The sequence below is a fragment of the Onthophagus taurus genome, chromosome 1 (genome assembly GCF_036711975.1).
Source record: "Onthophagus taurus isolate NC chromosome 1, IU_Otau_3.0, whole genome shotgun sequence".
Taxonomy (NCBI): domain Eukaryota; kingdom Metazoa; phylum Arthropoda; class Insecta; order Coleoptera; family Scarabaeidae; genus Onthophagus; species Onthophagus taurus.
Window position 1 is genome coordinate 8,838,740 of NC_091966.1, and position 12,230 is coordinate 8,850,969.

At 32.9% G+C, this 12,230-nt stretch overlaps 5 protein-coding genes across 5 annotated transcripts; 4 read left to right on the forward strand and 1 right to left on the reverse strand.

The window, feature by feature from the left end:
* The first annotated feature begins 703 nt into the window (after window positions 1-703).
* LOC111426976 (endothelial lipase-like) lies at window positions 704-1,899 on the forward strand. Its single transcript, XM_023061912.2, has 3 exons — window positions 704-1,159; window positions 1,212-1,445; window positions 1,505-1,899. The coding sequence occupies exons 1-3, from the start codon at window positions 754-756 to the stop codon at window positions 1,714-1,716; spliced, it is 852 nt and encodes a 283-aa protein (XP_022917680.1). The 5' UTR covers window positions 704-753; the 3' UTR covers window positions 1,717-1,899.
* Window positions 1,900-2,631: 732 nt separating this feature from the next.
* Window positions 2,632-3,788, forward strand: LOC111427019 (lipoprotein lipase-like). Its single transcript, XM_023061971.2, has 3 exons — window positions 2,632-2,742; window positions 2,798-3,436; window positions 3,487-3,788. Exons 1-3 carry the CDS (start codon window positions 2,712-2,714, stop codon window positions 3,702-3,704), a joined length of 888 nt encoding a protein of 295 aa, XP_022917739.1. The 5' UTR covers window positions 2,632-2,711; the 3' UTR covers window positions 3,705-3,788.
* A 1,244-nt stretch (window positions 3,789-5,032) lies between these two features.
* On the forward strand, window positions 5,033-6,209 carry LOC111427049 (pancreatic lipase-related protein 2-like). The gene is made up of 3 exons (XM_023062009.1): window positions 5,033-5,126; window positions 5,180-5,827; window positions 5,883-6,209. The coding sequence occupies exons 1-3, from the start codon at window positions 5,072-5,074 to the stop codon at window positions 6,092-6,094; spliced, it is 915 nt and encodes a 304-aa protein (XP_022917777.1). The 5' UTR covers window positions 5,033-5,071; the 3' UTR covers window positions 6,095-6,209.
* Window positions 6,210-6,312: 103 nt separating this feature from the next.
* On the forward strand, window positions 6,313-7,542 carry LOC111427064 (endothelial lipase-like). Its single transcript, XM_023062033.2, has 3 exons — window positions 6,313-6,408; window positions 6,574-7,194; window positions 7,251-7,542. The coding sequence occupies exons 1-3, from the start codon at window positions 6,330-6,332 to the stop codon at window positions 7,463-7,465; spliced, it is 915 nt and encodes a 304-aa protein (XP_022917801.2). The 5' UTR covers window positions 6,313-6,329; the 3' UTR covers window positions 7,466-7,542.
* LOC111427056 (pancreatic triacylglycerol lipase-like) lies at window positions 7,531-8,695 on the reverse strand. The gene is made up of 4 exons (XM_023062020.2): window positions 8,611-8,695; window positions 8,154-8,540; window positions 7,848-8,084; window positions 7,531-7,793 (listed from the first exon to the last, which is right to left on the reverse strand). Exons 1-4 carry the CDS (start codon window positions 8,651-8,653, stop codon window positions 7,582-7,584), a joined length of 879 nt encoding a protein of 292 aa, XP_022917788.1. The 5' UTR covers window positions 8,654-8,695; the 3' UTR covers window positions 7,531-7,581.
* Window positions 8,696-12,230: the final 3,535 nt, after the last annotated feature.

Here is a 12,230-nt window from a genome sequence, read left to right on the forward strand (position 1 = left end):
TCATACTTTGAGGAAAGTTTGCGTTACCTTCTTCTCTCTGCATCTTCGTAGGAATTCCAAGCTACTTAATAGCTTGCGTTGTCTAATCTGAAGAAGGATACAACATGGCTTACGTGTTACCATATTTGAGGTATTCTGTCAACTATCCTCGTACCAGCATGGAAGTCATATTATAGTTATCATCCCTCAATATTTAGCATGAGGAGGTGGTATCTTACACCACTATTCATTCTGTTTTCGGATCTGTTTCTATTACAAGTGAGAGTATATTGTGTGTTCAAATAGAATTTTTAATTTATTCCGTTTCTTCATTATTATCAATCAAGTACTTTGCGAAATTATATTTGGTCATGTTTGTATGATTTCTTAAAATTTTTTGTAAGGTTACTTTGTTATTGAAAACAACATTACTAATAATTTTTTTTGCTGTTTTCAAAATGATTGTCATAAAAACTTATTATTGGGACCCATTAAAATTCGAAAAAAATTAAAGTTAGACTTTTACAGCAACAACTCCATATCATTAGTGTTAATGTTTAAGAACTATATTCAAACTTGGGAATCCCAGCTATTTATATGTTTATTATTCTAAAACTGTAATTTCCAATTACGACAGAAACTTAAATTATCATTTTTTTATAATATTTACACAATTATTTTAAATTGCGTTTAAATCAAAGTCAAAGTTCACCTCAATCATAACATTTTAACTTGTTTAATACAAAACAGTCTCTCGTAATCGTTGTAATTAAAATGTTCTCTCTTCGAGTAATAATTATAGTTATACTTCTTGGTTTTACGATAGTTTTAAGTTCAAAAGCTCCAGTAAAATTTAATTATTACAATTTTCCCCAACAAAAAAACGATTTAAAAATATACCACGGTTTAAAAATAATTTGTCACGGATTGAACGGTTCTAGTGAGTCGGATTGGTATTCCCACATGATTGATGGATTTCAAAAGAAAAATTTTTCTGTCATTGCCGTTGACTGGAAAGATTTAGCAGATGATGGTTACATAGATGCGATTGTTGCAGCTTCGAATGTAGCTGAAAAATTATCTAAGGAAATTTTAGATGTATCTAAAAAGTATAGTATTGATTTAGGGAAGGTGCATATAATAGGGCATTCTTTGGGTGCTCATATCGCCGGATACGTAGGTAAATATTATAATTAAAAAATTAAATGGTTACAATTTTGGATTTTTTATAGGAAAATCGATAATAGAATCTCAAGGTGAGAAAATCGGACGAATCACTGGTTTAGATCCAGCAGGTCCCGGGTTTCATTCATTATTATCAAACGCTAAACTTTATAAAGACGATGCTCACTTCGTCGACGTCATACACACAGATACGGATTTTCTAGGAATTAGCTTATCGATAGGTCATGCGGATTTTTATCCTAACGGGGGGGCTTTGCAAACCAGTTGCGACGTAGTAGATGGTTATTATTTTGACATATAATAACAAGATTACGTTTTAACATTTTTAAAAAATTTTTAGTTGGATGTAGTCATCGATTAGCACCAGACTATTTTATTGAAAGCTTAAAATCTGATAGTTTCGTTGCAAGAAAATGTGTTACTTATATTTGGTACACTTTGGGATTTTGTCATAACAATGAAAGGGCTTACATGGGATTTGGATGTAATCGAGAAACGAGAGGAGATTTTTTCTTAAATACTAATTCTAAACCACCATATGGAAAAGGATAATTTTTTAATCCAGTATTAATTTTTTGTTGTAATGATAAATTGTCTTATTGTTAGGTTATTTAAGATAAACAAATATTTGAAAGATAGTTTTTATTAATTACCTATTATATTATAGGTAACTACTATTATAAGTATCTTAATCAGATAAAAACAAAAAAAATAATATCTAAAAAATTGAATTTCTATTTGCATTTTTTATTTATCAATCGTTCTTATCTTTTCCGGAGGTAATGCCGCAAGATTAGAGGAAGTAAAGAATCTAGAAGAAGTTATTATATGTTATAGTGAAGCACATAACAAACTCTAATGACAGACTTTTGATAGACGTCCTTGTTATGTACCACATTTATTTTTGTTTGTTTGTTGTTTCATTGATTGCAAATAAATTCTTGAAAATCATAAATATATAACATATCTGTATCTATTTCAATCAAATACAATCGTTTTAATAGCTATATAAAAAGAATCTAAGAATCTTTATCATTCACAACATTTATACAACAATGTCATTTTCTTAAAATTCCCATTTTATTAATTTTGCTTCAAATTTCTATGAATCTCCACAAATTTTCGTAGAATTAATTACAAAGTCAATATTGAAGTGAATTAAATTGCATTTTCGAAAATTATTGTCAATTTATGACAAATTGGTGCTTTGAAGTAGTTCAAAACGCAACACCATTGTTATTAAAACGCTTTTGTTATGAAGGCGTTCATTTTTATTAATTATGTATTATTTGAATTGATTAATTAATATTTTCGAGTGCACGGGATTAAGATTTTAGTTTGATGTCATTTATAAAATAAATAGAAAAATGTAGTACAAAAGAATGGTATTACGCAAACTGTCTCCTTATTATTAATGTTAGTTGAGATAAGCAAATTAAATGAAAAAAACTGTGCCACATAGTATATAAACCGGGTGAGTTTGCTGGAGGAATCATAACATTCCAACAACAGCTTATTGTGCAGACATAATATTGCAAACGATCATCATGAATCGTGTAGTATTCTTTGTGGCACTCGGTAAGATATCAATTAGTTTTTAAATAATTGTTTTTATTAGTTGTTTAATTAATAGCTGCCGTTGCTTGGGGAAAAACTGTTAAAGATGAGGATGTGAAATTTTACCTCACCAATAGCAAACTTAGTTATGAACAAATCTCAACCGGAACTGGAACTTTAGACATCAACCCTCAAAAACAAGTTAAAATCATCTGCCATGGTTGGGTTGATAGCATCGATTCCGACTGGTATGTTGACGCCAAAGCCGAATACGTCCGCCGTGGAATGACCAATGTTATTGGTGTTGACTGGGGTACCCACGCCAATGGTCTTTATTCATCAGCTGTAAAAGCATCTCAACCCGTTGGAGAAATAATTGGAAAATTAGTCTTGTACTTGCACAATACCTATGGCGTCCCATTGTCTCAAATTCATTTGATCGGACACTCTTTGGGTGCTCACATTTCTGGATTCGCCGGTAAATACGTCTTGGCAACTAGTGGAAAACGTATCGGAAGAATCACCGGTTTAGATCCAGCTGGACCATCCTGGGAAAAGAAGGATGCTGACAGTCGTTTAGCTGTTGGTGATGCCGATTTCGTTGATGTCATGCATACCGATGGTGGTAATTTGGGTCTTGATGAAGTTATCGGCGATGTTGATTATTACCCCAATGGTGGAGTTTCCAGACAAAATGGCTGTGGAATTTTGGCAGGTAAGAATTAATCGGTCTTTTAGAATTTAGTACTAAAAAAAATTTTTCAGTTGGTTGCAGCCATAACCGTGCTCCCAAATACTTCTATGAAAGCATCAACAGCAACGGTTTCGTAACTGTCCAATGCTCTAGTGAAAAAGACTTCAACAATGGAAACTGCGACAGCAACCCACGTACTGTTATGGGTGAAAATGTTGACACTTCTTTAAGAGGAACTTTCTACCTTTCCACTAATAAAGAGGCACCTTTCGCAATTGGCACACTTTAAATGAATAAAGTTCAATAATTTTTGTTTCATACAATCTTTTACAGTTTAAAGCATATAAAATAATAAAAAATAATTAAATAATAAGGTTTGTGGTTTTATTACAAAAAAAGACCGAAAATATAATCCTGCACAAGATAAATTGATGATGAGTACAGAAAATTCATTTTTTATGGTATTCGCTGTGTGGTGGAAATCTTAAAAACTGTCTTCGCCATGTGTTTTTTGCCGATATAAGTGAATAAAAAAACAAGGTGAAATTAAGACAACACATTTTATGTCTATTTGACGAGTATTTACAGCTATTTTTATTGCTGCTTCTCGCATCCTAATCACCAGCGGCCCTTACCATTCCAATCATCTTCACCCAGTCCTCTCCTCTTCATCTCCACATTGATATTCTGGATCCATTTTTTCCTAGGCCTACATCTTTTCTTTCTTTCTGCTGGCACCCAGTTCCAAACCTTAAGTGGGAATCTCTCTTTATTCATTCGGCGTAGATATCCATACAATTTTAGTTGCTTCTCATTTATAGTATCTATTACTGAGTTTTCTGCCGTCAATCTTCTTCTTATTTTCTCATTTTCAACTTGGTTCAGCATGGTTATGCTACAGCATCTTCTCCAAAACATCATCTCGGCTGCTACCAGTCTTCGAGTTGTGTCTAAAAATATTTTTCCTCTGCCAACTTTCCTCGTTTGTAACTACCCCAAGGTATTCGTACTGGTCTACATGTTTTATTATATTATATTATAACACATCCTGTTATTTTTTCAGTCCTTCTTGAACAAGACATCCTGACAGAACAAGTTATTTGTGGCACATTTCACCAAGAATAACCACCACAAACTGAAGTAGGAATTTACGAAACTTACCCTAAACATCTTATAGCACTTTATAACTGTGATTTTTGTAAATTGAGGTTATGTCATAACTGTCAAACATCAATTTGGAAAAGTAGATGGCACTATTTGCGATTGAAATGCAGCACGATGGTTAAATTTTGAATTAACATGTATGAAATACAATTTATAGATTTCGAATAAAATTATTTAAAATCAACATTCACTATTTACATCATTATTTATAATACATAAATTGAAATTGTCTCCGCTTGAGGCGTCATAGTTTCTTTGTTACAAACATTGTGCCAACTCAAATAAAATAATTATAAACTATTTAATAATTAATATTGAAATTAATTTGTTTTTAAACATATAATTTTCATAACTTTGAATTTTTTAAGTAATAAATATTATTCAATAACACTTTTATTTTATTATAATTACAACCGATAGAGGGCGACATTTAAATATCAGAATTTGACAGTTATTCCAGTGTGTCATACTTAGATTACAAGAAAGTTATTAATGTTAACTCCTAATAATCGCGTAAAAACGATGGATCTGCTGTTTATTTTATTCCGTAAGTAGTTTTATTGAAATCACCTTTAAATTTAAACCAAAAAAAAATTGCAGTATTCAACAAGTGCTTTACTGCTAACGGTGGTAATTTACAAGAAGATGTAAAATTTTATCACGTTACTTTAGAAAGCAATTACATAGAAGTCGAATTAAACACTACGGATTTATTAACTTGTACTCACGACCAAGAAATTAAAATTTACGTTCACGGTTGGTCAGATGATATAAATTCGGTAATATTTTCGAATTTCGTTGAAGAATATCACAACATCGGTTTCGACAATATTTTCGGCATCGATTGGGCAAAACCAGCAAAAAATCGCTATTCGGCTTCTATCGATGTAGTTGAAGAAATCGGTTATTACTTAGCCGATTTTATAGAATCGTTAAATGTTAATTTAAACGTTAATTATTCGCAAATCCATTTAATTGGTCATTCTTTGGGGGCTCATATTTGCGGTTACGCAGGGCAACGTATTAAATTATTACAAAAAGAGTTGATCGGAAGAATTACTGGGTTAGATCCTGCTGGACCGAAATTTCAAAAATCTCCGCCAAATCAAAGATTAAGCATTGATGACGCTTTATTTGTGGATATAATTCATACAGATTCGGGAAGTTTGGGTTATGACGGGTCATTAGGTCATGCTGATTTTTATCCAAATGGTGGATCAAATCAACTTGGATGTGGAATATTTGAGAGTAAATTTGAAATCTTATCATTTAAAAAAAATATTTTTTTATTGGTTTTTTGCAGTTTCTTGCAGTCATAATAGAGCTCGAGATTATTTTATAGAAAGTATTAACAGTGAAGTATTTCTTGGGGTTTCTTGTGATAATTACCTCAAATTTGAGAATGGGGATTGCGATAGTAATGATGTTGCTATTATGGGTGAGAATATTGATAGAAACGTTAGAGGAAACTTTTACTTAAAAACTAATTACTCAAGTCCTTTCGCTATAAATTAACTTTATTTAATTATATTAAGTTAGCGTAGTATTTTCTAATTTGATCTAATTCGTCTTTGTTCATTTAAATTTGTAAAAACAAAGTATTTAAATAAAACCACCAGTTTTTATCAGACTTTTCAGATTAATGGCAAAATACAATAAAAAGAATTAACTTATCTATGTTAATTCTTTAAAATAAGACGGATTATGTTAAAGAAGTAACTTAAGCATGGCTTAAAAATATCCTATATAAATGGGAAAATACAAAATTTTAGTTCAATGTAACAAAATGTGGTGCTATTTGTTTCTTGCTTCAGCAATCGTAGCTTCGGGTAAGTATAAATTTATTTATACTAATCTTACCGTTAAGGTATGCTCAAACCGCCTCCGCCTACCATAAACCAGCGAAGATCCCTTCATCATTCTGTTTGACCAATTTTTTCTAGAGTATAAATTCATTATAATCATCACAAACTTTCTTCTTTTCTTTTTTAAAGCTTACGCAAATGTCAATGCGGATGATATGCAATATTTTATGACCAACGATAGAGTAAGATTCTTTCAAATCCGTTCTGGTCAATTAGATAATTTGGGTGTTAATCAAAATTATGAAGTGAAAGTTTTATCGCACGGTTGGATTGATAACGTTGATTCTAGTTGGTATGAGCCAACGAAAGATAATTATCTTAGAAGGGGTGGTGCTACCATAATAGCCATCGATTGGTCACGTCATGCTGGAGGACTTTACAGCACCGCTATAAGCAGATTGGAAGCTGTTGCTAATCACGTTGCCGATAAATTGATGGAGTTTTCTTCTGTAACCGGAATTCCGTTGACTAGATTCCATTTAATTGGGCACTCTTTGGGTGCTCATCTTTTCGGATTTGTTGGACAAAGAATTTTAGCAGTTAGAGGAGAGTTAGTTGGCAGAATTACTGGGTTAGATCCTGCTGGGCCGGCCTTTGAAAATAGAGATCCGAGCAGAAGATTAAGCCCCGATGATGCTTGGTTTGTTGATAATATTCATACTGACAATTTAGCCGGTATTGCTAGATCAATTGGACATATTGATTATTATCCCAATGGTGGATCAAGACAAAACGGATGTATCATTATTGGTAAGCATTTTAATCTTATTAGATGAATCTTATTAAATTAAATTATTGAAATTTAGGTTGTAGCCACAACCGTGCCCCACTTTTCTTCTTCGAATCAGTCGTTAGTAACGGATTTATCACTGTCCAATGTAACAGCAGATCCGATTTCAACAACGGAAGATGCAACAACAACGCCAGGACTGTTATGGGTGAAAACGTTAATCAAAGCTTAAGAGGAGATTTTCATTTAAATACTAATTCTAGAACACCATTTGCTATGTATACTTTATAATTCATTAAGTATTACAGAAAGTATTTTAATGTTAAAGGTATCAATAAAAACAACAATAATTCTTGCTTTCATGCATATATTTAAAAAACCTTTTTTTTTGGGTAAATAATTACATTCTAACCTTGAGCGAACGGAGAAGTACGTCTAGTAGACAAGTAGAAATCACCAGTAGTTGAAAAATCAGTAAATTCACCCAACAGATTCTGTGGGTTAAGTCTGCAGAGTCCAAGATTGTAATTAGAGTAACTACCACAACGTCTAGCAACGAATCTTCTCGAGGTGATGCCTTCGTTAAAGAATCTTGGTGCTCTGTTGTGACTGCATGGATCTAAAATTACATAGAATTACGAGTGTTGGAAATAAGCTTTTTTAATTGTATTACAATAAAGGCATCCTGGTTGAACAGCCGAACCACCGTTTGGCCAAAAGTTAACGTGTCCCAAAGAGCGGTTAATGCCCAAACCACTTAAACCGGCATCCGTGAGGATTGTATCAACTCTAGCAGCATCAGATGAATCTAAACGATTCCTACTGAGGGAGGTGGTGAAACTTGGACCTGCTGGGTCTAAACCACTAATTCTACCAAGAGTGGTTCTAAAATTATTCCTAAGAGCTTTACCTGCATTATGAATCAACAGAAAAAATAATAAATATCTATCTTTTTAAAATGTATATTTAATTAGATTACCAGTAAATCCAGAAAGATGGGCACCCAAAGAGTGGCCAACCAAATGAACGTCATTGATAGAAATTCCTTGACTATTTACTAATCCGTTGATAAATTGAGCGATAAATTCTCCAATGTCAGAAAGACGACCAACTGCAGTTGGGTAAGTTAATTGGGCATGTCTGGACCAATCAATAGCAATCACATTAGCACCAGTTCCTACATACGCGGTTCTAGCACCACCATACCAGAAAGAGTCAATACTTTCGGTCCAACCGTGAATAAGAATTTTAACGGGTGCGTTTCTGTCGATGTTATTTCCATATTGATTAATTCTTAATTCTTCCCTATTGGCACGTCCATTCCATAAAAAGTATCTAATGTCTCCGGCCGAAACGCGGGCATACGCTAAACAAGTTATTTTAAAATACGTTAATTAGTAAATGAATAAATAATAAAAATATATTAATATTCTTACCGCCGCAGACGCAAAGGAGTAAGAAAGCAAAAACCTTCCACATCGTCTTTTTTGAGGTAGACAACTATTAACTACCAGGCGAAAATGCTTCCTATTTATATGTGTTGTAATCAGCGAAGATCTGATTACATGTCGAAATTTATAAATAAATTTATTAAAGATAAAAAATATAAGTGTTACCGATTAAGTTGTCATCTTCACATTCAATACCAGTTATTTCCAATGAGAATTGGTTTTTAATGTTAATCATGTTGTTAGTTCAAAAAATATATTTGCAATAGTTTCTTTTACTATCTTGATGGAAAATTAAAAGATATATTGCGCTTACTAACTTATTTATTAATTATTATGTACAATACAACATTAACAAAATAATAGCAAGCTAGTCAAAAATCTGAAGAATGAAAGAAAAGAGTCTGGAAGTATCAGTCTAATAGTGGAAGAAGAATGACGAGAACATTATGGACAACTGCTTACAGATGTGAGGTCAGAATTCAAAGAACGTATAGACGAGGTATAGATAGCACGGGCCTCATGTTATAATGAAAGCCCTGGCAGATATTTTTAATAAATGTTTCATACATGGACAAAACATTCCACAAGACTGGAATTTGGCATACATTAGTTCCCTATATAAGGGGAGTATATAGGAGTGAATAATACATATAGAGAAATAAAGTTACAAGCGAACAAAACATCACGTCTAGAACATATTCATAATGAAGAGATCATAAATAGAATCTGCACTACAACGGATAGAATGGAGGCCAGACAACTGATATGGACACGCCAAGCAAATAAGAGATGATACATGGAAAGTAATAAACTGTTTTCCGAAACAGATAAGGAAAAGAGATCGGTGAAGACATGGATGGAAGAAATCAGAAATGCAATGAAAGACAGAGCCACTGGGGAGTAAGAATAGCAAGAGGAGAGAAAATGGTGATTGAAATAACGATGCAACAAAGGCTGTAGAGTCCTCTCTTTATGTACATATATAGAAATCCTTTTTTAAACAAGTACTAGTTGTGTGAGGCAGAACAGATGTTCACAGAAACATTAATTGGGTTATGAGAAGATGTTTCTCAGTGGCAGAGACGGAAATTGTGACAGCAGGACCATTAAATACCTAGGCATTACTTCAGATCATAGAATCTCCTTCCACGAACATCTCAGGTTTGTTAGTAACAAAGCTGCAAATGTGAATATTATGCTTAGTCATACCATAAATTGATGAAACATATTGCATTGTATGGATTGAATCATTTCAATGCATAGAAGATGCGTTCTGCGCATACTCTTTATTTTTATTATGTTTATATTATGTTTATATTCTTTTATTTTTGTTGTTCGGCTTTATACACATGAGCTTGAGTTCTTCGAGTATATGTTAGTTTTATGTTATTTTTTTTTTCTTCTTAAACAGCACAGATTGTTTTGTTTATATTTAAGTATACTGTTTGCAGCTTGTATTTGGGCCTTTGTTGCCTGTTAGCTGTATTTATAAATAAATAAATACTCGATCTCTGAATTGATGATGTTAGTGATAATCGGAGTACCATTGACTGTCATGTTTAAAAAAAGCAGATCAAAGCAGATCTACGACACAAAAGATACGATAGGATTATTAACGGCTTTTAAATGAATCAAAACTAGGGATAAGTGGACACCCAAAATAATATCGAATTTACCTTTGGTGAGAACATGAATGAAATTCCTCATAGACGAATGTTTCCATATTCATGTTGAGACGCCCCTCAAGCGCGCACAATTAATTAAGGTTAATCGTAGATACAGATCACCGTAGCATCTATTGTATACCAACCTGTACATAGTCACTTTTGCGAACAGATTCAAACGGTGTGTAATAATTATAGCAATTTAGCCAAGCTTTATGTCAAGCATCTATTGCTGTAAGCTGCACACTCAATATTATTGTATGAAACAGAGACCTCATCAGGGATGATTAGAGAAGAAAAGTGGAAGTAGTTGTAGTGGCTGGTATCGTCCCCATTAATGATGTTATTGTAACAGCAGCATTTGGAATCTAGAACAGAAGAGAGAGGGCAAAATGAAAATGATATTTGCAAAACTTAACAGAACAGATTGGACTACGAGGAAGAAATTTGTCTAGCCTTTTTAAACAGATTTATTAATATACTTTGTATTCTTTCTCATTATTATACCTCTTATTCATTACTTAACATTAAGGGTTCTAAGTTCTAACCCTATTGACATTTGATATTATACCCCACAAAATATTATCAATTTATTAAGAAGGAAGAACTTCTGCAAGTATTTGCTGAAGTGTTTCCACTCAAACCGAAACTTACGGAAGTCTGCTTCCAGAAGTAGTTTGTAGAAGTTATCACGACGAACTTGCTGCAAGAAATTGCAGACGTGTTTCCACACAATGTGAGTACAGCTTGCAGTAGTTTGCTTTTTTTACGAATGACAGTATAAAAATGTCTTGTGGCAAAATAAGATTGGCAGCTGCCATCACATGGCAGCATATTTAATTAAAAAGAAACAAATTAAAAAAAAAAAAACAAAAAGAAGTGTTTGGGTGAAAAATTGGGTGCTGCGGCGCGTTGATTTAAGTTTCCAAAATACATTACTTGAAGAATTGCGGACCGAAGACTCCATACAACTGAAAAATTTCCTGAAAATGTTTAATGATGATTTTGAATACATTTTATCTTTAATTCAAACAAGTATTCAAAAGCAGGATACTAAAATGAGATTGGCTATACCTCCCAAAGACCGGCTTTTAGTTACTCTTCGATTTTTGGCAACAGGTAAGAAAAAAAAAAACAAGAAAAACGATTATATATCCGTATTTTCTTATTCTTACCAAATTATCTTCAGTTTCTTTGGGTACATGAGGTGATGTCATGTATTTCATGTCATTATAAAACTCTCATTTGCTAACATATACATCATCAGCACTTTGGCCACTTTTTTTTTCTTTTCTTTGTTTACTTCTTGACCAAACTGCGTTCGGAGGTTGTGCAATTTCCTTTTGACCTCTTCTTCGGATGCGTCTATATCATTGGCTATTGCCTTTAAAGCATTTTGTTTTTTAATTTTATTCTTATAGTCTTTTGAGGACGTGTCCCATAATTCAGGATAACTTTCTTATTTTTCAATTACCAAATGTGTTTTTTCACTACTCCAAACGAATTTCTTTTTGTCCATTTTTATAAATTTTGAAAAAAACTCAAAAAAAAAACACAAAACAACACTGAAAACAGAAGAGAATACCACAAACCGTTTACTCACGTATACCCGACTTCTTCTGCAAGTCTTCAAAACACTTATAGTTCACAGCAAGTCGTTCAAGTTACTTCCAGCAAGCAACAAACACGTGTTTCCACATAATTGCTGCAAGTAACTTCTGCAAGCCGTGACTTCTGGAAGTCGACTTCTAATACGTGTTTACACGACAAAAACTTCTGGAAGCAACTTCCGCAAGAAAACTTGGTAGTGGACACACGGCTTTAGTTCTAGTTTTAATTGTTTTCAGCGCTAAGTTGTATATTTTTAAGATTCGGGTTTAGCCCTGTGTCTTCAGACGCTGAATGTTAGGTAAGGTTAGTTTTGTTTACAAACATTAATTA